The following is a 25,658-nucleotide window of genomic DNA, read 5'->3' on the forward strand; positions in this document are numbered from 1 at the left end:
TTTTCCATATAGAATAAACTGTCTACAATTCGTTTATATCACTGTCTTTGTCCATTAAGCTACATTATGTGTTTTATTTATACTGATTTTCTATAGGAGGAAAACGTTTAATGTACAATTTAACGCACTGCGTTCTGTACTTGTCTGCCTGCCTGTACGGAGCTGATCCTTTTAAAATCACTTAATGCATTTCATAATGCACGTTCATATTTGCTGGTCCATATATACTTTGAGTCTACAACAAGACATATAGGCTATGCCTACTGAATTGTCTTTATCATCTTAGTCTGTTATTAGGCCACATTAAGTGCTCGCATTGTTCATAGCCATCTGCTTGCCTTATTGTACATTAAATAATAACTATATATCGAATTTGGTCTTTTAATTGAACCTAACATATCCTAATACATTATGCCATATTAAGTGTTTGTTTTTTTCTACAGGAGGAAAACACTTAACGAAAAACTTTGTGTGTAATAGTAGGCCTACTAATTTAGTTTTAATCGTGTAATCAATCACCACCACAGCTTCTTGTCTCCATTGGCAACAAGCACGATTTGTGTTGATTGCAAGTGACGTCACAGGTAGCGGAGAATGCAAGTAGCAATTGCAAGTTGCATTGTAATTTAGTTTATTTTTGCTTGTCTTCACCACCTGGCTACTGTTGTAAAATGTTGAGAGATTCAAAACAAAAACGTATAAATAAATAGAACAAAAAAAATATGAATTAATAAAGACTGCAAGTGACATCGCTAGAGGAAGCACAAGTGTCGGAGAGTGCAAGTCTGAGAATGCAAGTAGCGATTGCAAGTGACATTGTAATTTGGTTTCTTTTTTATTGTCTTCACCACCTGGCTACTGTTGTAAAATGTTGAAAGATTCAAACAAAAATATAAATATAATCAATAAATCAATAAATATAAATAATAATAATAATAATAATAAAGACTGTAAGTGACGTCGCTAGCGGGAGCACAAGTGTCTGAGAGTGCAAGTGCAAGTCTGCAGCCAGACCCTTCCCCACTGCATACAAAAAAGCAAGTGAAAACAGCAATTATAGTAACAGGGGGTGGGGAAAGTATTATGAGCATAGATACTTCCTGTCATTCTATCAATTCCTTTCTTTAAAAAAATAAAAAACCTATAGTAAGAAGACCAAGGACTGACAATGCCAGTGGCATTTGCAACTCAGCAGACAAGACTGAAAAAAACAACTGCTTACTTTGTATATCCACAGTTCTAGTTCTCCCAGTTTCCCTGTTTGCATGGAAAAAAAAACTGACTACTGCCATCTGCTGGTATGGGAGAGTTTCATTTTGTCACCCAAGTGCAGAGCACACTCGCTAGTCTGTCATTAGCAGTAGTTTGTCCAATGTGTTCTAGTGTTTTTTGGCATCGGTTTAGTATGTCCCTACCCCAAAACAGAATGAAAAGTGACACGCCAGATTCAAAAAAAAAAAAAAGTAATGATAGCCACTTTTACTTATTTATGAATGTTGTTTTTTAAAGGCTGTGACACATCAAGTCGACATCAAAGAACTAGCAGTGAATGCGTAAATGTGTTGCTGCGTTGTGTCAGCTGCAACAGTACTTATGTAACAGCAACCAAAGCAGCACTTGCTTACCATTATTTTTAGGGCTGTGATGTCGGGCCATTTTTGGGCATCTGTCGTGCTGGTTTTTGTGGCGTGTTCCAAATGTCAGCTCTTGATGTTTTTATGTTGTGCCAAATGAGGCCCAACATCACGGCCCTAAAAAATGGCGTAATGTGTTTGAACCAAATGCTTTATAAAAACTGCTGAAAGCTACAGTAGCAGCCAACCAAAAGTCTGGTATTATTTTGCATTTTGTTAAGCTGTCGATCTGTGCATGTTATCAGCGACATGTGACAGGTAAGAGTCTAGTTTAATCATTTATAATAATTTGACTGTTTATTATTTTTTTCTTATTTCACTGTAAAAAATGTTTTAAAAAAATAAAAATTAAACTTTTTTTTTTTTTTGACAGAATCAACTGTGCGGTTCAATAAAAGCGGGGCAGGAAGAAGACCCTTCACCTACAGATTAAACACATATGTACGAGAACACACACTCTTCAGCTCTCATGAGAACCGACCACAGCAGGTTTCAGTTTGACTCTGAAAAGGAGCTGAGAAGATGTCACAATCGGCAGACGTTATTAACTTATTCAACCCTTCTCACTGAACAACTGAAGAAAATGCTTCTCATATTTGTTTTGTCCTGTTTGTGCTGGTGGAGTCTGATTGGTAAGTTATAAATACATATATATTTTTTTATTTATTTTGGATTAATGTCAGTGGCATTCTTTAAATAGATCTTAAAAATCACAGAGATTGATGGAAAATTGTGTATTCTCCATTTTGCCACCTTCAAATCTTCTGCAAGGCCCAATTCGAGAATTGCATTTCAAAAACGTAGCACATTATCCTGCAATAAATATTTGATTTAAAAAATAATAAAAATGAAGAGAGATCATAAGCTTTTGTTTTTTTTGATTCAGTGCTCACTTGACATCCAGGTCTCATTTGAACATCTGATAACTGAATTTAACCCAAAGAACTGGGTCAAATGTTTCCATACGTTTGTTTCTTGTACTTGATATGCATGCTGTTACTTTGATGATCAGCATCTGCCAACATTCACTGATGCAGAACGCATCACATAACATTAAGAGCTCTGGTGCCTCATTTATAAAGTGTGCAGATGCTCAGATTTGATCTAAGAGCGCGTGTGTGTGTGTGTTTAAATCCACCCCAGCGTTTATATTTGTAAAAACTGTCTTTGACTGAACAGACGTACGCACTTTTTCTTTTTTCGAGTACTGGAGGTTTTTGAAAACGTAAGCCGTTCTTGCAGCTCGCTGTTCTAAATGAAAGAATTTGGATGATCACTGTGATCTTCTACATGTTAATGATATTAATAAGGAGTCATTTACGAAGCACAGAGCTGAAACCATTCTGTTGCGCACAAGTTCGAGATCAGTAGCGATTCATAGATATCACATCTGAAAGAGAGACATACGTGCATTTACTGTGCGTACGTTCATTCTATGAATCACACATTTAGAGCATATTTGAGAGATGAACGTAAGATACATTTTAGGATGGTTTCTGCACAACATTATATAAATGAGGCCCCTGGGGTGTAAACTTTTGAACAAGGTGATTGACACACCGTAACATGGCAGGAATTATTATCTGTTTTTCAGACTTTTCACACAATTGAATCTGATGGTTGTTTGGTTTAAAGTTCTTATTTTTTTTTTAGTACTGCCCTCCAGAAGCAACAGTACATGAAATATTTACATTTCTAGACAGAGTATGAGCAATTTACCCCAACCATCCTGTGGAAAAGTTTACACCCCCGACTCTAAATGCAGTGTGTTGTAGAGGTGGGCGGATCTATTGTTCCGCACCTAAAAATATCGATCCTAGTGTGGTTAGCACTTACTTCAGAATGTATCAAATGTGACAGCAAAGGCTTTTACAATATTGTATTAGAATGATTTCTGAAGGATCGTGCGACATTGAAGTAACGATGCCGAAAGTTCAGCTTTCGAAAGTTCAGCTAAATTCACACACCGTCAGATGTACAACAGCCCATCTCTGGAAGCCCTTTACAAAAATTAAACATGCATCAACCACAGTTTAACCATAGTATTTGTTTACTATACATTGGTTACCACTACAAGAACCATACTTTGAACACAGAATAAAAACACAGACGACGCTGTCTCTTCTGTCAGTAGGTGGCACTTTTTTTTAGATTTACCTTGTTGCTAGAAGTGCTAGACAATCAACTGGTAGGGGTTTTCAGAACTGTATGTGAGATACTGTAAATGTGAGTCAGGGTGCCATTTCAGGTTAATAGTGCACGAGCCACACTGTCAGTAGTGTACTCTTACACCATTGGGTGTTTCAACCTTTCTACATACACCCTCTACAAGGGTGGCCCGCTACAGGATGATCAGATCCTCAGCTTGTGTCCTGTGCTATATGTTCCCGAAATTTACCCTGTTGATATAGTCTGCAGCTGGCTGAGTTCTTGAGTGATTTATGTTGCTTTACTTGGGGCCCATTCCACTCGTGGAAAATCCGCTGGCTACTTCTCCTTTCTGTGAAGCCTGACCCAGATTACAAGTTCTTTCAACAGTCTTATGATCGCTGATGCCACAAATCCTCTGCATCCTCTGCAGATTTCAGATGTTCTCCTAATAATGTCCTGTTTGTAGACTTCATAATATGTCCACATATTTATAGGCTGAGATATTACAAACCTAAGGTATGACCAGACCAGATATGAGCTGGGTGATTGAAAGCCTCGCAAAAAGTTTCAATGAGAGATACAGGTGCAGAGTGGATGTAATCCTTTAAAGAAGAATAAAAAGTGCTGAGTGAAAAATGAAAAACAGAAAGAGCTGTGGGACTGGACACAACAGGGCTGGCTTAAAAAATGCATATATATTACATCCACTCTTCACCTGTATCTTTCATAAATAAATAAAAAATATATATATCTTACAAATGCAAAACATCTTCTGTAAAGTACTAAGAACTAAAGTAATATAAATTCAATGTGAAACTCATCTCCAGATCTTAATGTCCCATAATTAAGAAGGATAAGCTGTTGAAAATGTGCAGGTTAAATCAAGTTTTGATATTGAAAATAACCTTAAAGCTTCCTAAATTTTTTGTGCTCTAGCTAGTAGATAATGTTAAAACTCCATTAATATAATGTATGCATATCATCTCTCAATTCCTTTTGTGTTTCTGCTGCTGTTCTGAATGTTTTATTAACAATTAGCTGTTTTCAGGTTTTGTAAGCCCTCAGAAACCTCAAATCTGCTTTTTTTTCAGGTGTGTTTGGAAATTCAGTGTCAGTGACGGAAGGAGATTCTGTTACTTTACACACTGGTGTTACTGAAATATATGAGGACGACGATATACTGTGGAAATTTGGAGATGAAAAATCTCAAATAGCTAAAATAAAGAGAAAGAAGCAAAACTTCTCCACATCTGATGGTCCTGACGGGAGATTCAGAGACAGACTGAAGCTGGACAATCAAACTGGATCTCTGACCATCACAAACATCACAACTCAACACACTGGAGACTATGGAGTAGAGATAAGTGGAGCGAAAAAAACATCAAAAACGTTCAGTGTTCTTGTCTATGGTGAGTAGTCAAGACATTCACATATATAGCTTGTCTTATAAAAGAAATAGTCAGTACAAGTTTAGCTCCATCAACAGCATTTGTGACGTAATGTTGTGACGTGATGTGTATGTGTGCGTGTTGTGTGTGTGTGTGTGTGCACATGCACGGATGAATGAGAGAGAAAGAGACAGTGTCACACAGTGGAGTAAGCTGTCTTATCTGTTGTGGCTTGTGTACTGCATACGAGCTTCATTCATCACGGTGTCTGTCACGTGAATCTGTTCCTCTTTCAGGCTTGAACTGATGGTAAAACTAAGGACATTATTAATTGTCTTTACATTTATTTTGAAAGATGAAGCTTGCGATTATGGAAAGAGCCATTACATTTCCTAAGAGTGCCTGCAGTGTTCGGCCAATCACAATGCACTGGGCCCGTTTGGCCAATCAGAGCAGACTGCGTTTGTTGGAAGGAGGGACTGTTTGAGAGAGGCGGGGCATAGAAGACTTACAATAATGTACAGTATTTGAAAAACAATAAAGTGATATTTTTGAACATTAAAGCATCTCAACATATTCTGTTACACCAAACACACAAAATAATTTATATTTTTTTTTTTAATTAAGAATCTTGAAGACTTCTACAATTAACTTTTCAGGTGTATCGCAGAGATCCTGATCATTCATTTACTTCTTCATAAAAATGTTAAATTTACAGCAATGGCTTCCTACTAGATGGCTGTAACTTGTCAGATTATATAATGCATCTCCAATAGGACGTCTTTAAGGCATTGTTAAGTCATTGATAACAGTTTAACTTGCCAATTGTGCTAGCAGCAGAGTAATGAATTATATCTTAGTTTCAGTTTTGATTTGAAATGAACAGTCCTTGTGTCGTATGCTATTCCGTTCATTTAAAGCAGTGCACTTTCAGCACTCCTTAAAGTCTGCGTGAACCGGAAGTTGCTGACAAACTTATTCCAATATAGGGGAACTTTGACATCAGAACCAGGAACTGTAATTCGCAGAAGTTTCCTTGAGATTTTCCTATGGGGTTTTATAATAGGGGGTGTAGGGGGAGGTACAATTTATGAGAAAGATAAAGCCTGTGGTGAACATGACAATACTTTTAAGTTTTTTTTTTTCTAAAATGTAAACTGCACACACTCGCTGCCCAAATATACATTTTCAAAAATGAACATAACTGTTTCCACATTTTTATGTTGGGTATGGATGTAAGTTACATTGTACAACAAAACATGAAAATTATTTTCAAGTTATGTTTACCACATGCTTTATTTTACAAAAAAAAAAAAAAAAACACATTATAAAACCCCTTAGGAAAACTCGAAGGAACATCCAAATCGGCTAAAAGACCAAACCTTTGGGATTATTTTACCCACATTTTGTTTTCTTAAAATATATTTGAAACATCAGTGTAGACAGTTAACTTAGATTCAATGTCCTTTCAATGTATATAAAATGTCTTTTGTGGATTTATTTTAATGTGGTCACCTAAATTTATTTGACCCTTAGTAATTTTGTTGTTTGAGATGATAGAAACCTTCTAAAAATAGGATTGTTGATTAGATTTATCAATATTTGTTTTATTACCTCATGTTTTCAGCTCATCTGCCTGTTCCTATCATCAGCAGTAACTCTTCACTATGTTCTTCGTCATCATCACCATCATCATCATCATCATCATCATCATCATCTTCATCACAGCAGAATTGTTCATTGTTGTGTTCAGTGGTGAATGTGGGTCATGTGACTCTCTCCTGGTACAAAGGAAACAGTTTATTGTCCAGCATCAGTGTGTCTGATCTCAGCATCAGTCTCTCTCTACCTCTGGAGGTGGAATATCAGGAGAAAAACAGCTACAGCTGTGTGATCAACAATCCCATCACAAACCAGACCACACATCTGGACATCAGCAAACTCTGTCACACATGTTCAGGTACAGCAGCCCTGGTTTAAGTGTTTATTTACTGATCTGATCTCTGTCTTCTGTTGCGTTCACTTACATTCATGACTGTCTCTCTTTTGCTCTTCATCAGTTCCTCCAGTCTCTGTGTCTCTGATAGTGCTGATCTCTGCTGCAGCTGCTGCTGGATCTCTGTTGATTATAGTTGCAGTCGCGATCTTCTGCATCTGCAGGAAATGTAAAAAAATTGTTATATATTTTACAAATATTTATCTATTTATAAGGCACAAGTTTCATTTTAAGATTGACAGCCTGGTAGTTTTAACATGTATGTGTTCTTTCATTGTTATTGCAGGTCAGACAAAAAGGAAAGACAAGACTCATTCAGTGCTTTTTAAATCATCATCTCGAAAAAAGGTAAGAAGTTACAAGAATTTGTTGCAGTCAGACAGTCTGATACTCGTTTGTACAGTATAGTTCTTAAAACAGATGTTCCTATATTGAATGATTTCTTTTAAAGTTTTTGTTTTCCTTTTTTTTTTTTAAGTAGACATTTTTATGAAATTATTTTACAGAAGCTTTAATAAGGTCTTCTAAAGCCTGCATAATCGCTCGGAGTGAATCTAAAGCAAGATTCAATTATAACTTTTAAAATGGTGTTGCTCTTGATTTACTGTATATTTTCCCTTGCAGAAATCAATGAATGAACATGTGTATGGAAATGTCACAACAAAGCGATGATCAAATACAGGATCTACTGGAATAAAATAGATATTGCAGCTCTGCAGGTCCTGCTTCACACCTCTTTAGGTTACAATTATTCTCGGCCAGGATTATTTGTTTATTTTTTTATTTTTATTTTTTTTTTTCACATCCACTCTCATTGTTATGTCTTGAATGTTCGCTGCTGTTTAATTTAGTGGTTTACAAGTAGTATATCATTCTGAAACTCAACTAATTTTTTATTTTATTTTCTATCTTAACATGCAAGAAACTTTAGCCTATTAAATACTGATTCCGCCCTTTACTGTTCTCTGATAATAATAATAATAATAATAATAATAATAATAATAATAATAATAATATCGATTGCATATTTTGTACACGATAAGGGCTGCTGGATATTTTGGCAAATCTAGCATAATCACAATCATGGTGTCGAAAGAGGAAAATCACGTCTCTCTAATAATAGCGCTACTTTTACCCCACAAGGTGCGCTATAAATAGATGATTCTTGCTTCATGAAGGTTGGACATCTTTACAGTGACGCAGAGCGCGCAATCAGACTGGGGAGCGATGATCTCTGAGCCAGTGTCTATTTGTGGTTTTTGCCTGATCTCAGACCAGTTTTTTTTATTTTATTTTTTTAATCTTGGCATTTAATTAATGGCACATTTTTTATAATAAAAAGGAAGAGCTGTAGTTTAGAGCTGTAGTCACCTTTTGGTCTGATTACCCAAGAGACTTGAAGATTAAGCCTTGAGACTTACTTGTGACTCGCACATGTGTGACTTCCACCTCTGGGATCAACTAAACTCTGGATTCTCAAAAGTATGTGTATGTAATATTTAAAGTTCGCGGCATATAATCTTTAAAATATGTCACCAGTCTGTTATTGTGGTGACATTTCCACATCCCCAAACGTAACACTGAATGAGGCTAACTGTGATTGGTTGATTGACATGTCAAACAGCTCCATGGGCGGGCCTTGGCCAATGAAAGCTGCCATGAATTCTAGACCTTCAGCCATCAGTCTGAACCCAGACAAAACAGTGCAAAACTTTTTTTTAATGGAAACTCTGGTGCGTTGAAGACCCTGTTTTGATTATTCATGAGTTGCAACTATGGCAGCTGAGAAGGCCTTTTCTTTTTTTTAAGAATTTTCAGTCTTATTAAATTTTTATAATGTTTAATACTGAAAAATAAGCTCAATGTTTAAGTTACTGCCCTTGCTGTCCAGAATAAAAGATAACATCCCAATTAAGTGAAAGGGGTTTGTGGAAACTGTGGTTCCTAGTTATTGTGATCCAAAATGTGCCTCACATTGAATGATAATCCACTTCGTACCTCCGAGAATATATTATGATCTATATGACATTATTTCTAATGGGAGTATTAGGATTATCAATATTGCTGATCACTGTTGTTGTGCTATGATTTTGTAAAGTTTACCAATATATAATGAGAGGAGAATAGAGACATTTATGAATGTTTTACTCCAAAATACAATAGCAAAATGCATAAATATGTATAGTATTTTTATGTTAAATTAAATTGTCTTTAGTACACCGTCTTAAGGAAAGGAAGGACCAGAAGACATTGCAATTAAGTGGCCTTAACTACTATGTACTTAAATTTTAATTAATCATTTTGTACAATATACTTATTGTGTACATACATGTTTTTACATTGTACTTATATTTTAAAAAAAATACATGTAATTACATCTGTATTTAATTTCTGTAATTACATTTATAATTACACTGTTGACCTATACTTTACACCTTAACCCATCCTTAAAATTACCCATACCTCCAACCCTCTCCCTAACCTTACCCCTATCCCACCTCAATAGCAGCAAAAGTGTTTTACAATACAATATGAACACAGTAAGTACATTGTATTTTTTTTTTTTTATGTAAGTACATAGTAGTTAAGGCCACCTAATATAAAGTGGGACCTACAGAACTTCCAAATTTATACATGTGTACTTATTATTATTGTTTTGCCTTTAATGTAAATAAACTGTACAAACAATATACTTGCTCTTGTGAATTTATTTTGATGTTAATTACTTTGTGTGAGCTGTCTCTTTAATACCGCAGGGTTTATATTCATGTTGCTGCTGATTGGGCTGACATGTTTGACACACCCACCAAACAAGAGAAAATGTATCTTAAACCCCGTTACACACCATTTCCAGGAAACGTTTAGTCTAGAACTACATCATGTTCACACAGTGCACACAACGCATCTGATTTCTCCTATTATGGGGACAGGAGCCTTGTAAGACAGTAACTGGGACTATCAACAACTGTCAGGGTTAGGGTCACCCTTATTAATCAGCAATCATGTCCACAGATTTTAGGGAAAACATGAAGGGTAGGGTTAGGTTTAGGGGCAGGAATCAGGTTATGTCTATATCTTTGGACAGTAATGTTGGTCCAGAATCATCAGTAGATGGGAACAGTCGATTCAGGAACATGTCTTCCTTGGCCAATCTGTCATCTTCACTTTCATTCACTAAACTGGCGCCATCTGGTGGGTTTTGAATATTAACAGATAAAACATCATCACAGCCCAACACAGCAGCTGATTTTAAAAGTCACGTGACATAATATGTAATGTGAAAATTGTGTCACTTTGATTTGCATGTGAAGGTAACAGAGATAATCTCAGTTATGCTTTAATGTTGTTAATACTTGTTAATATTAAGCTCACTTTTTCTTTTAGGCTATGCTTTGATTTTAAACAGCTTTACCACTTCTCAAAGGAAAATGACCCAAGACTCCATCATGGCTCTTTGAATCCTCGAGCTTCAGCTACAAGGTGGACCTCCAGGCCTGCGGCTGTACTTGGCCTCTGGTCCTTTATTCCTCTGATCCAACCTTGATCTCCACCTCCAGAAAGAAAGTTAGATATGATAATTTAGTTATTGTTTCTTCGTCAAGCAGTTGCTCATCTTGCATTTTTGCAGTAGTTTAGAGAGTCTTAACACTAGCAGTAGCATAGTAGCCGGACAGGGAGAAACTCTTGATCTACAAACTAAACACGTGAAATAAATACCCTCTCTCATCTACAAGATGTTTGTCCACCCAGCAGATGAAACCACATGTCTGCAGAGCAGCGACCACAGCAGGTTTCAGTTTGAATCAGAAGCTGCACTTAAAAACCTGGTACATTTACATTTACATTTACATTTAATCATTTATCAGACGCTTTTATCCGAAGCGACTTACAAAGGAGAACAATAGAAGCAATCAGACCAACACGAGAACAACAACAGTATACAAGTGTACAGTATACAAGTGCCATGATGACAAGTCTCAGTTAGTCTAGTACAGAACACGTAACCAGGTTGGTTGATGTGTGTTTTTTTTTAAAGAATATGATAGACAAGAAAAGAAAAGGTAAATGCTAGTATTAGTTGGTTAAGTGTTGGCAGAAAAGATGAGTCTTTAGATGTTTTATGAAAACAAGAAGTTGGGGTATAATGTTCCTAATGTTGTATAAGGCAAATCTGCAGGACAGGGTCGTTGTAGTAATATGGTCTGTGAAGCTTAACTGATGATCCATCACATCTCCTAGGTTTCTGGCTGTCCTGGAATGAGTTATGGTGGACGAACCCAGCTGTATAGAGAAGTTGTGATGGGTTAGCTGGAACCACCAGCAGTTCTGTCTTAGTAAGGTTGAGGTGAAGGTGATGGTCATCCATCCAGCCAGAGTACTCAGAGTATTCATCAAGCTGTGACTGTGAGGTGGCAGACATCTTTATGAAAGTGAAGTGAAAGTCATGACATTTGCCAGGTATGGTAACCCATACTTAGAATTGGTGTTCTGCATTTAACCCATCCAAGTAGTTCAGCAGTTACAAATGAACACACTGTGAACACACACCCGGAGCAGTGGGCAGCTATAGATCCAGCGCCCAGGGAGCAACTGGGGGTTCAGTGGCTTGCGTAAGGGTACTTCAGCCATGGATATTGAAGGTGAAAGTGAGCACTGTTCATTCACCCCTCCCCCCGCAACACCTTTCCATTCACCTAAATTAAAATTAAAAAACATAATTTTAAAATCATTTTGTTAATTTGTTAGTAAAACTAAATGTTTTCCAATGCTTCATTGACCAAATTGTATTTTTAAAAAACAAACAATTTTGATTTTGATGGCTGCAAAATTGGGACGATTAAATGTTGTTCATCCAACAATTTTCTTTCTTTAATAATTTAACACAATCAAGTCAAGTCAAGTCACCATTATTTATATGGCACTTTAAACAAAACAAAAAAAAATTGTGTCAAAGCAACTGAACAACATTAATTAGGAAAACAGTGTATCAATAATGCAAAATGAGAATTAAAGGCAGTTCATCATCGAATTCAGTGATAAATAGTTCAGTTCAGTTTAAATAGTATCTGTGCAATCATTTGCAATCAAGTCAACACTATCACTGTAAATGAAGTATCCCCAACTAAGCAAGCCAGAGGCGACAGCGGCAAGGAACCGAAACCCCATCGGTAACTGAATGGAGAAAAAACCTTGGTTTTGTTGGTCAGAGGAGAAACCAGACGAAACCAGTAGTTCAATTCTAGGCAGCAGCAAAGTCAGATCCAGAAAGTCTGGATGATTTCAGAATAAGAAAGAAACAGAATAATATTAGCGTAGATGCCATTCTTCTAATGATGTAGCAAGTACATCGGGTGTTATGGGAATAGTGTGTTTCGTCTAGATGAGCAATTTACTCCAACAGTCCTGTGGAAAAGTTTACACCCCCACTCTAAATGCAAAGTGTTGTAGAGGTGGGCGGATCTTTTGTTCTGCACCTATGAAAATATTGATCCTGTGGTGTTTTTTAACCAGAAATATTATTTTCCTCTTTTTATCAGAATGTATAAAAAGTTAAAGTAAAGGTATTGTTTCCAACATATATATATATATATAGGTGCGACCAAGCAAACGGCCCATGCCATCGTTCGTTCTATGTCAGCTTTAGTCAGCACGGAGAGGCATCTCTGGCTTAATTTGATGGGCATTGAAGAGGCATTTGTCAGTTCCTTCCTTGCCGCACTCAAGGGGAGGGGCCATCGGCACTGCATTACACGGTGCCCATCTCTCCTCAGTGCCCTCAGGAGATTGTTCTGCCAACACTGCCAGTGTTTCAGGGTGCAGCGATCTCCAGCGAGCGCTTCTCTCATTTACTGCCCGAAACGTAGCGGTGCTAAGAGGCTCGCTACCTCTACGGAGGTCTCTAGAGCAGCTAGTATGGTCGTCCCCTGCTGGTCTGCCACTTCAGGACACAGAGCTAGTGGCTCTACGCGCACAAGGGAGCGTTCGCCCCTTCCTGTTACCCTCACAAAACCCATCCATCCCTGCCACCTCTCGTGCTTCGGGGCCAGTGGTTTCCAGCAAAATATTAGGTGTTCCAGTGTTTCCTGCCGTCATTCAGGACACGGAACATCTAACATCCCCTCAAAAGGAAGTGTTAAAATTGGTACCACTCTCAGAGAGTCTGACAGTGTGGAAACTTCTGCCAGGCATTTCTGTGTGGGTATTAAGCACAGTACAGATAGGGTACAGGATCCAATTTATTCGTTGTCCTCTACATAGTCTCTTTGTACACTATCTGTGTGGCACCCTGCCTTGGGTCACACTGTAGGGGCACCGTGTCATCGCAGACTGATAATGACGGATGTCTCCCTGATGGGCTGGGGAGCGGTCTTTGTTGGCCATCCAGCTCAAGGGGAATGGGAGGGTCATCAGCTCGATTGGCACATCAATTGCATGTTGGCCGAACAGAGTGTGGTTCTCGGAGATAACTCTCCTCGACGGCTCGCCATGGGCAATTCCGGAGAGGAGAGACCTTTTGTCTCAGGCAGAGGGCACGATATAATATGTTATTGATACCGTTCTTAGTGCTAGGGCTTCCTCCACCAGACAGAGTTATGCCAGTAAATGGGGTGTCTTTGAGAGGTGGTGTGTGGTACACAATGTAGATCCAGTCAACTGCCATATTGCTTTAGTTCTGGACTTCATGCAAGAGAAATTATCAACAGGCACATGCCCTGCTACTCTTAAGGTTTATGTGGCCGCTCTTTTGGCTTGCCACGCCTTGATTGACGGGATGCCACTCGGGAGACACCCTCTGCTCTCTCGCTTCTTTTGTTGGGCCAGACGACTGAGGCCTATAGTGAAAACCAAGATGACTTCTTGAGACTTAGCTATAGGTCTCGAGGGTCTGGTTGAAACCCCATTTGAACCTTTAGAATCAGCGTCTGATAAACTTCTGACTCTAAAAAAAATTGTTTTTCTCATTGCAATAAATTATTTGAAGAGAATTGGGGATACGCAGGCTCTGTCTATCTCACCATCATGCTTAGACTTTGCCCCAGGGATGGTGAAAGTGATTTTGCATCCTCATCCTGATAACCTGCCTGAGGTTCCGTTTTCGGCTGTACATCCGGTCATTCTAGAGGCCTTCTGCCCTACGCCATTCACAATGCGGGAGCAGGATAAATCTTATAGACTGTGTCCAGTCTGTGCTCTTTAGACTTAAGTTCACCGCACTAGCCAGTGGTGTAAGTCGGGCAGCTGTTCTCCTGTTATGGTGGTAGTAACAGAGAAGCAGCTGCCACCAGGCAGATCATGTCTCATTGGGTCAGATGCTATTGCTTTAGCTAATGAGGCACACGGTCAAGCTTCGCCTATAGGTCTTAGAGCTCACTCCACAAGGAGGGTCGCCTCCTCTAGTGCTTTAGCAAGGGGTGCCCCCTTACAACAGATTTGTGATGCAGCAGGTAGGTTCTCTCCGCACACATTCATAAGATTTTATAGTTTGGATGTTCATGCTACTCCGGGTTCTCATGTCCTTGAGTAATCATCACAAGCTAATGTCTGAGGCCTTCTTGTGGATTGGTAGCACACCTGCACAACCTTAGGGGTCCAGACATTTTCAAGCACGGTGGCATGGGTATTCTTGTTCCCAATGCGCTGAGCAGCGCAGCATCGACTGAAGCTTTCGAAAGGGATTGTTCCCGGTTACTTAACTGTAACCTTGTTCCCTGAGAAAGCGGAACGAGATATTGCACTGCGTTGCTATGCTGAAGATGTCCCAGGACTGCTCTTCAGACAAAATGTCCTTTTGATGCACCTGTGGCTTATCTATTTATAGCCCCATGTTGTGGGCATGCTCCGATGACGTCATCAACTGGGCTATATTACTGCCGGGTCAATTCTATCAACATGTTAAACACATTATGCACAGCTGGTCACGAATAAGATGTTTCCCAACATGCTGAGCAGCACAGCATATAGTTCTGCTTTCTTAGGGAACAAGGTTACAGTTAATTAATCGGGAACATGTCGTTACATCATAATAGTTTTGAAATTTCAGTGTTTCGCCGCTAGGGAGCGATGATCTCTGAGAACCCATGAGCCAGTTTCTACATTATGGTTTTGGCCTGATATCACACCAGTTATACACATTTCTAGTGATTTAATTAAACAAACAAACAAAAAATATATTATTATTATTATTATTATTATTATTATTATGTTTAATAATAAAAGGGAAAAGCTGTTTAGAGTAGTCACATTTTGGTCTGATTACCCAAGCTCACCTTAAAACAAATTAAACAAATCCAACAATTTAATAAAAATAGCTCATGGAAGAAACTTCATATTTAATTTTATTAGATTATTTGTTATTTGCATTTAATATATATTACAGCTTTAAGAAATCATTTGCAAGTGGTTTGCTGTTGGTGTTTTCATGCATGTTTGGGTTTCCAATGCACTTCCACTGTTCAGACCAGCAGAGGTCAGCAGTGTGTTGTGATTCAAACTTTCGACATTATTTTCGCACAAAATCAGCTGTTTTGTACTGAATGTATATAACCTATTCATGATGGTGATGGTAATAAGCAGAAAAACAACACTTTACTTCCATAAGACTTAAATACAGCCCTGAAGCTGTACTGATGAATATATGAAATTATTATTATTATTATTATTATTATTATTATTATTATTATTATTATTATTATTATAGATTGGAAGAAAATCGGTTTTACCAATGTCTTTGACTGATATTTACACCCATCTTTCGTCATCACTTTCATGTGATTTTAAAAGTCACGTGATATAATATGTAATGTGAAAATTGTGTCACTTTCAAGGGAACAGAGATAATCTCAGTTATGCTTTAAAAGCTATTGCTTTGATTTAAAGTAGGATTTAAACAGTTTTACCATTTTACAAAGGATAATGCAGTGAATAACTATAAATAATATGAGCCTAATTGATAATCTTGTGCAATTTAACGAATCTCATATTTTCAAAGACTCTACTTTTTCATTTAGCCTCGGCTACATATTTGTCTCTTCGTCTCCAGCTTTCTGCCATTTTCTTTCTGTCACCCCACTGGCTCCAATGCTTCTACGTTCCTCTACCTTCACTCTGGTCCTTCATTCCTCTGATCCCACCTTGGTCTCCATCTCCAGAAAGAAAGAAAAAAAGTTAGATATGAGAATTTTTATTATTGTTTCTCGCTCAAGTCAGTGGCATAACGAGCCAACACCGGGCCCTTAAGCATTATTATCAAGGCGGGCCCCCCTACTACAACACGTGATGACGCTACGCGCACCAAAAAAAAAAAAATGCTGGTGTCGGCGCACCATAATAACACATTGTTACTGTTACTGTCACTGCTATATACACATAGGCATAGGTCCAAATACATAAAAATACACTGCATTTTTCGGGTTTTTCTCTGTGCGAAGTTGTCGATCAAACAGGCCACTGTCACTGGGATGGTCAGAAAAATCATGAAAGCAGTGCAAACCACTTTTGTGTTTATAATTTGACGACTCCATGTCTGTCTCAAGTTCAACATTTTTTAACTGTTTTGCACACAATGCCAAGTTCACCCGGGGATTCCCCAGTTCCAATTAGAAACAAATTACACCAAATTCATCATTGTTCGTTTCAAACATTTATTTAATTTTCAGTCAAATATGCTGTTGTCATTATTTATTCAAATCAATTCGCAAAAAAAATTTTATGCGATCAAACTTAAAGTAGTCAAATGCGATAGGGGGACCCGGCTGTCAATCAAAATCTTCCAGTAACGCGGGCGGGCCCCTGACTGGTCCGGGCCCGTAAGCAACCGCTTACCCTGCTTATAGTTACGCCTGTGTAAGCAGTTTGGCCTTTCGCAGTAGTTTAGTGAGTCTTAAAAAGCTGCTCTTGACTTACAAACTAAACACTTGTGAAATAAATACCCTCTCTTATCTACTAGATGTTTGTCCACCCAGCAGATGAAGCCACATGTCTGTAGAGCAGCAACCGCAGCACGTTCAGTTTGACTGAAAAAGATACTTTTTTGAAAGTGTGCCACCCCAGTTAAAGCTTTTGTACCTTTTTTTTCTAAGAGTGCACCTTAAAGAAAGAAAGTTAAATGACAAAAATAAAGAATATTTGCCCATTAATAACATGTATTACATTTTAAAACCAGCCAGATGAACTGTAAAAATATATCATTCAAATGCAGGATGTGAACTGGGAGGTTCAAACTATGTCGTGGGATGATTCACACATTTACAGTTCAGCTATTGGTTTATCAGGCACACAGCAAAATATTCCAGTGTTAATTTAACACTCTGAGTGTGGACTCATATAAACACTGAAGCAGTGTTAAAAGTAACACTGAAGCAGAGTTGAAGTTAATGAGATAGTTAAGAAGTTGATTGAGTTATGATTGAGCATTATTGAAGACACCTGATGTTAACAAGCAGACTCACCAAACGAGAAAATCACAATTTGTGTGTCACCATTATAGTGGTCAGTGTTTGCTTTAGCAGGGATATTTTAGTCAATATAGCAGAGATATACAGCTATAAGATCATGAATTTAATTGAAACCTTACTGGTGTGACTCACCCTAAAGGTTTAGCCCTCACACATCTCACTGTTCGTATATCTCCCTTTTCATTGTGTTTAGTGTTTCTGCTGCTTTTCTGAATGTTCTCAACTTCACATGTAAATAATACAGCTTTTTTCAGGTGTGTTTGGTGAGTCATTGTCAGTGACGGAAGGAGATTATGTTACTTTACACATTAATCTTACTGAAATACATGAGGATGACGAGGTGAAATTTGGAGCTGAAAGTCTCTCATAGCTAAAATAAAGAAAAAGAAGCAACACTTATCAATGGGAGATAAGTGGAGCAAAAATATCATCAAAAACATTCAGTGTTTCTGTCTATGGTAAGTAGAGATCAGGGATGGGTAGCATTGGTGCTTTAGAGCCATTGTCCAGAAGAGTTAAGATCCAATATTGAGAAAAAAAAAAAAAAAAACTCCTGCAAAGTCTTCGGCTATCCCTGGTATAAAGACATAATTTATCCAAACAGGCACATATTCTTTTTCATGTGTTACATCATCGTATAGTTTGAAAAGACAGACACATTCATTGACCATCGACATGCTAAACACTCACTTAACAGAATTTTTACACAGATTCACTAGAATTCACATCACAGAAAGCAGAATGACTGTTGTTTTCATATTCATCTTTATTTTCTCATGTGTTCAGCTCGTCTGACTGTTCCTGTCATCAGCAGTAACTCTTCAAACTGTTCTTTATCATCCTCATCTTCATCACAGCAGAATTGTTCATTGTTGTGTTCAGTGGTGAATGTGGGTCATGTGACTCTCTCCTGGTACAAAGGAAACAGTTTATTATCCAGCATCAGTGTGTCTGATTTCAGCATCAGTCTCTCTCTACCTCTGGAGGTGGAATATCAGGAGAAAAACAGCTACAGCTGTGTGATCAACAATCCCATCAGACACCAGACCACACATCTGGACATCACTCAACTCTGTCACACATGTTTAGGTACAGATACAGATTTCTGTATTCTGTTGTAGATCAGACTGATTCAATCACTTACATTCATGACTGTCTCTCTTTTGCTCTTCATCAGTTCCTCCAGTCTCTGTATCTCTGATAGTGCTGATCTCTGCTGCAGATGCTGCTGGATCTCTGTTGGGTTTGGGATCTTCTGCACCTGCAGGAAATGTAAAAAAAAAAAGTAGCTAGGGAGATCATAAAATTAATGATTATGATTAAATATTTATCTATTTATAAGTCACAAATTTCATTATAATATTGACAGCCTGGTAGTTTTAACCAGAGGTGGGACATTCAAGTCACAAGCAAGTCTTCAAGTCATATCCAAGTCCTCAAAGGGTTAAAGTTAATGAGATAATTAAGTGACTAAATAAATGATGATTGTACATTAGTGATGAACTTCTGCTGTTAACAATCAGCATCACTGAAGTAAAGAGAAACACAAGAACTACAACTGAATTTAGCCACAGCCTTCAACTGAAAAAAAAAAATAAAATAATAACACTATGCCACCATAATTGTGGTCAGGGTTTGCTTTAGGTAGTCTCTTGACCCTTTTACTAATTCAAAGCAATTTGATTCAAAACAATTTCAATATTGTTTTCGCAACACACATGTATGCATCGTTGAATCAAACCTTGTAGTGACAGATGATCTTATGCTTTTTCTGCTTATAAATCATGTTGACTTGGACATCATGAGATAGTCTTCTTTGCATTGTTGATTGACATTCAGCTTTTACCAGAGTTGGGACTTTCAAGTCACAAGCAAGTCTTCAAGTCATATCCCAAGTCCTCAAAGGGTTAAAGTTAATGAGATAATTAAGTGACTGTTTTTTTTTTTTTTTTTTTTTTTATCACATCATCGCTCTCTAATGTCAAGAGGAAAATCACATCTACTTTTACCCGACATAGTGTATGAGAAGCCAAACACACCGAAAGTAGGATGAAACAGTGTGGTATTAAAGTGTTCGCTCAGCCCGGAGAGGACATGTTTACCATAATAGACTGTATAATAAACATGCACGTAGTGTCCGTGATGTCATCCGTAGACTCCTGAAGTGCGTTTATGAAGCTTAAAGTGTGCAGAGCGGGCCGTCGCCATCTTGGCAGCACGTTACCGTGCGACTCTCCTGGACAGTTGAAATGGGCAAAAAGGCGGGATCTAGTTGCTGAAGCCATGCCCACCTTGTGCGACGACATTGTCTCATTTCAGAGGCTGCGTTCTCCGGATGTCGCATTTGAAGGCTGCATACGTCATCGGGGAAGTCACATTTAAGAAAAGTAACCATTAAATTGCAAAGTAAAAAATACAAACATCACAAGGAATAACAGTCAATTTTATTATGATTACCTTTCTTAAATGAGACATCCCCGATGACGTATGCAGCCTTCAAATGCGACCTCCGGAGGACGCAGCCTCCGAAATGAGACGCAGCTACTGTCAGCAGCGACAAACCACCTGTCACTCAAGTGGCCACGCCCTTAATTATGCAGAAATTTAAGGCTTAATATAATTTAAACGGATGAGTTATAAAAAAATCCACCTCCTTCACAGTTGTCATGAATGGCAAAATTTACTTTTTAGACCAAACTCATGGCCAGGCTGTAAACATGTTTACGTTTTTATAATTTACCTTGTTCTGCATGCTCTTTCAAAAGGCCTGACAAATAAATGATTCAACGCCCATGTTTCTTAATTCCCATGTTTCTTAATATATATAAAAATATGTATTTTTTATTTTTTACTTATTTATTATTCAAGTCAAGTCACCTTTATTTATATAGCGCTTTAAACAAGATACATTGCATCAAAGCAACTGAACAACATTCATTAGGTGTGGTCAATAACACAAAAAATATAGGCAGTTCACTATCTAATTCAGTGATGTCATCTCTGTTCAGTTTAATAGTGTCTGTGAATTCATTTTTAATCAAGACAACGATATCGCTGTAAATGATGTGACCCCTACTAGGCAAGCCAGAGACGACAGCGGCAAGGAACCAAAACTCCATCGGTGACAGAATGGAGAAAAAAACCTTGGGAGAAACCAGGATCAGTTGGAGGGCCAGTTCTCCTCTGACCAGACGAAACCAGCAGTTCAATTCCAGGCTGCAGCAAAGTCAGATTGTGCAGAAGAATCATCGTTTCCTGTGGTCTTGTCCAGGTGGTCGTCAGAGACAAGGTCTTTACAGGGGATCTGTATCTGGGGCTCTAGTTGTCCTGGTCACCGCTGTCTTTCAGGGATGTAGTGGTCCTTTCTAGGTGACGATACACCATCTGGTCTGGATACGTAGTGACCCTCTGATCTGGGTACAGACTGGATCTGGTGGCTACGGTGACCTCAGAGACTAATATTAGCGTAGATGCCATTCTTCTAATGATGTAGCAAGTACATTGGGTGTTATGGGAAGTGTTCCCGGTTCAGGTTTACCTAATTAAGTTGTTAATTAAGCCTTGCTGTGCCTTTTTGACCAGGGTGGAGGAGTTAAGGGACCAGGTGAGGTCATCAGAGATGTGGATGCCAAGGAACTTCAAACTGGACACACCCTCCACTACAGCTCCATTGACGTAGATGGGGGTGTGTGCATGACTCCTAGTCCACCTGAAGTCCACAATTATCTCGTTTGTCTTCAGAGTGTTTAGTTCCAGATTGTAGGTGGCACACCCCACAGCCAGGTGCTGCACCTCATCCCTGTAGGCTGACTCATCATCATCCTTGATCAGACCATGAGACCAATCTGCAAATTTGATTATGGTGTTGAAGCCATAAACAGGAACGCAGTCATGGGTGAATAGGGAGTACAGGAGAGGGCTCAGTACGCAACCCTGTTCCACGCCGATGTTCAGGGTGATGATAAAGATGGAGAGTCTGTTAGTCAGAAAATCTAGAATCCAATTGCAGATATATGTGCTGAGTCCGAGCTTGGAGATCAGCTTGGAGGGGATTACTGTATTAAAATGCAGAACTGAAATCAATGAAAAGCATTCTCACGTGTGTATTTTGGCTGTCCAGGTGGGTGAGGGCAGAGTGAAGTGCCATTGAGATGATGTCCTCTGTTTTCCTATTGTGGTGATAGGCAAATTGGAATGGGTCTAATGTAGAAGGAGACTGGATTTTAAGTGGGATGCAACCAGTTTTTAAAAGCACTTGGCAATGATGGGGGTGAGTGCAAAAGGACGGAAGTCATTAGGGACCGAGGCAGTGGAGTGCTTTGGTACTGACACGATGGTGGAGGTTTTGAAAATAGTGGGGACAGTTGTTTGGGCCAGGGACCAGGCCCGTCGCGACAAGGCAGGCAAACCAAGCAATTGCTTGGGGCCCCGAGCTGGCCTGGGGCCCCAAGACAACGACTGGTTAAGAATAAAATGCAACGACACTGTTTGAGCGCCTCTTTGATTGTCAATGCAGTAACGTGCAATGACACTGTTATCTGGATCCCCCTCAAGGGGGCCCCTCTCAGTAGTCGCGGACAGCAGCCAGCCAACACGTGATCTCTGCTACCGGAAAAATACAAAACCTCCTCGGCAGTCATGAAGTGGAATTATGCTTCAGGAAGCCAGAAGAGAAAGGAAGAGGAGGATAAGAAAAAAAACAAGATAGTGGTAAGTGATAAATTACACTGGATATAATAGCTCTACCTTGTCAGTCTTGTACAAATGGTGTAATTTTGCAGCAGGTAGGCTAGCAAAAATATGTTTATGTTAGCTACCTGCCTGACTGCAAATGCTGCTTGTAACGAACAGTTAGTGCATTTTTTTTTTCGAAAGGAAGGAATATGGTTACTGTAACATGTTTTTTAACGGGATAAGGAAGACGCAGAACAGAAATCGCGCACTGCAAGGAGTCAGCAGTGTTTTGATTTGAGGGCGAGGGCAAATGTAAAGAGAATTTCGTGGCGTGTGTCAATTTTGAATGAATTTATTAAAAATAGGTCATTGCACTTACATCAAATCACGATAAGCCGGAACAGTCTATTTAAATATGAATCCTGCATGTTCTGCTCGTCTCTGTTAATGAATGGAGCAGAATCGCGACTTCCTTTACACTGAAGTGCACGTGACGCTCGCGGTAATTTCAGCGTCTGCTGTCTCACTAAAGACGTGAACACATGAACAACATCTCCAGAACTGCTCTGACAGTCCCTTCATGTGCATTTGACCGTTTGATTTGAATAAATGGTACGTCAACCCCGTCAAAATAAAAGTCCTGTTTTAGACAAGTATTTGCCAGAGATGTATTACTATTGTTCAGCAGAACATAGCCTACTGCTAAAATTTTTTTTTTACTTTTTTTTAAGGTTTAATCACACAAAATTTCTTCCATGTTTTATTTTTAATAGTAAATCCCATTTGTTTACCAAAAAAGTTACGTTTTCTTAATTTTCAAAAATTTTAATATAAATTAAATTAATGTTTTGTGTTTAATGTTTAATGTGCATCTCAGAAAATTATTTATTTAAAACCCCAACTGAATGGCACTTAAATTCACTTAATTCATCTGTAAACTTTATTGTCATTTTTCACAGTACAATATATAATTATAGCTGATATCCTGCACAGCCCAGAGTTTGAAATGATAAGTGTGTGCAGTCATATTATTGCAAATCACTATTGAATTCCCACCAAACTATTTTTTCAAGCAGTATTTGCACTGTAAATCCTTTTTTATTTATATAAGGTGTAGGTGAACTTAAACTGTTTGGCTATGCTGTGGTTCCTGTAGGCTTTGCGTGCGTGCAGGGGTTGGGGGGCCTCTTTGTCCATTTTGCTTGGGGCCCCCAAATTCCTTCAAACGGCCCTGCCAGGGACAGATTAAAAATTTCTGTGAAGACCTCAGCCAACTGCTTTGCACAGGCTTTAAGCACACGACCAGGTATTCTGTAGGGGCCAGCTGCTTTCTGTGCATTCACCTTACACAGAGTAGAGTAAAAATCTGATGTGGACTGTGTAAGAGGTAGTTCACTGGGTTGATGGTCATCTTTGAGTGAGATCTCATTATTTTGATCAAAATTAGCAAAAAAAGTGATTGAGCTCGTCTGGGAGGGAGGCAGAGCTGGAGGGGGGCACAGATAGATTGTATGCCTTGCCACATACGTTGGGGGTCTAAAGAATTGAAGTGTTCTTCCATCTTATGTTTATGTGTTTGGCCTGGCAGATACCCTTCCTCAGGTTGGCTCTGGCTGAGCTGTATGCCTCCATGTCTCCAGACCTGAAGGCTGCATCTCTTGCTTTGAGCAGTAGGCGAACCTCTCTGTTCATCCGGGGCTTCTGATTGGGGAAAATTTATATTTTTTGTGTGGGTGGTCACTCTGCCTACACATCTGTTGATGTGCTCCAGGACAGAGTTGGTGTAAATGTCAATGTTAATCTGAGAGTTTGTGGTGGCCTGGGCAGCACTCCAGTCTTGTGTGCTGGAATTGATGTTGAAAAGTGGAGTTAGCACCTTCCAGCCAGATTTTAACAGTGTTTATTGTAGGTTTCACACATTTGATGCCGGGGTGTACTTGGGGAGCAGGAACAAAGAGAGGTGGTCAGACTGACCCAGGAGGGGGAGGGGTGTGAATTTGTAGGCATCAGTCAGATTAACGTGGTCCAATGTTTTATGTCCCCTTGTAGAACAGGAAACATTTTGGTGAAATTTAAGGAGAACAGATCTTAAAGTCCCCAGCAACGATAAAGGCTCCATCCGGGTGCAGGGTTTGTAATTTGCTAATAGCAGCACAAAGTTCTTTCATAGCCACGTTAGCATTAGCATCCGGTGGTATATAAACTGCAGCAGCAACAATGCAAGTTAACTCACGTGGTAGATAAAATGGCCTGCACTTGATAATCAGGAACTCCAGGTCAGCAGAGCAGTAGGTATCAACAATGACAGAGTCTGTGCACCATGATTTGTTTAAATAAATGCATACTCCACCACCCTTGTTTTTACCAGAAGTTGCTGCTACTCTGTCAGCCCTGAAGAAAGAGCATCAATTCATGTGCACCAAGCTGTTTGGGACATCGTTGCAGAGCCATGTTTCAGTGAATAACACACTGTAACATTACAGTCCATAAGCCATTTCTGTGTGAGGGTCCAGATCTTTAGTTCGTCCATCTTGTTCATTAGAGACCGTACATTGACATTGGCAAAAATATTCATCGTTTTCGAGAAGTAGCCTGCTGCTATATATCGTAAATTAACAACGTTCAAAGTCGACACTCAGCGGCTGTGTTTCAAATCACACCCTACACCCTCATTCACTATTCCCTACATGAGTTTACTAATATAGTCCACCTGACAGAGAGAATGAACACTAATGAGTGAATTCAGACACTGATCAACAGCTGCTGTTAATGAGTAGAATCACTGAAGAAAAAAAAAACATAACAAGACAAACACATGAAATACAACTGACTTCAGCCACAGCCTTAGATGGAATCAACTGAAGATTTAAATGATCAACAAACAGCTTCACAAACTTCACACATTACTAACCAGACTGACTTTATTTCTGCCAATCAGAGAACAGAGATCAAAAGATCTTATTGAGAATTAAAGAGATTTAGATGATAATGTTACTGTTTCGTTTAGCGTCACCATTGTGGAGATCAGTGTTTGCTTTAGTTGGGCTCCTGACCATTGACTTTTGCACTTTAAATTTTGTTTTATTGCTGTATTTGTATCTTTATGATGCATCTGTTACAGCAGTATTAATTTTGATAGTCAAGTGATTATGGTTGTTTCTAACAGGCATGATCTACTAGACTGGCTTAAAGTGTTGCTATAATAATCAAATATTAATTTGGTGTTGAAATATTTGAGTGAATGACACTTCAATTTTGTAAGATTGAAAAGTAGTGTGATAACCAGTATTTATGTATTTAACGACTAGTTTTAGTTAAAAAGTATTTCGGGCAGCAGTCCCCACAACACTCAAAGAGAGAA

The 25,658-nt window shown here is 38.7% G+C and overlaps 1 protein-coding gene across 1 annotated transcript; it reads left to right on the forward strand.

The window, feature by feature from the left end:
* The first annotated feature begins 2,098 nt into the window (after positions 1-2,098).
* On the forward strand, positions 2,099-8,969 carry LOC127987084 (SLAM family member 9). Its single transcript, XM_052589378.1, has 6 exons — positions 2,099-2,266; positions 4,877-5,194; positions 6,801-7,133; positions 7,234-7,338; positions 7,456-7,517; positions 7,794-8,969. The coding sequence occupies exons 1-6, from the start codon at positions 2,104-2,106 to the stop codon at positions 7,839-7,841; spliced, it is 1,029 nt and encodes a 342-aa protein (XP_052445338.1). The 5' UTR covers positions 2,099-2,103; the 3' UTR covers positions 7,842-8,969.
* The last annotated feature ends 16,689 nt before the right edge of the window (positions 8,970-25,658 follow it).

The sequence above is a fragment of the Carassius gibelio genome, chromosome B22, assembly GCF_023724105.1.
Source record: "Carassius gibelio isolate Cgi1373 ecotype wild population from Czech Republic chromosome B22, carGib1.2-hapl.c, whole genome shotgun sequence".
NCBI classification, from domain to species: domain Eukaryota; kingdom Metazoa; phylum Chordata; class Actinopteri; order Cypriniformes; family Cyprinidae; genus Carassius; species Carassius gibelio.

Coding starts and splice junctions, on each gene's coding strand:
- LOC127987084 (XM_052589378.1), top strand. CDS start 2,104: ATGAGAACCGACCACAGCAGGTTTCAGTTTGACTCTGAAAAGGAGCTG. Junction 7,134..7,233: donor ACTCTGTCACACATGTTCAG/GTACAGCAGCCC, acceptor GCTCTTCATCAG/TTCCTCCAGTCTCTGTGTCT. Junction 7,339..7,455: donor CTTCTGCATCTGCAGGAAAT/GTAAAAAAATTG, acceptor TTGTTATTGCAG/GTCAGACAAAAAGGAAAGAC.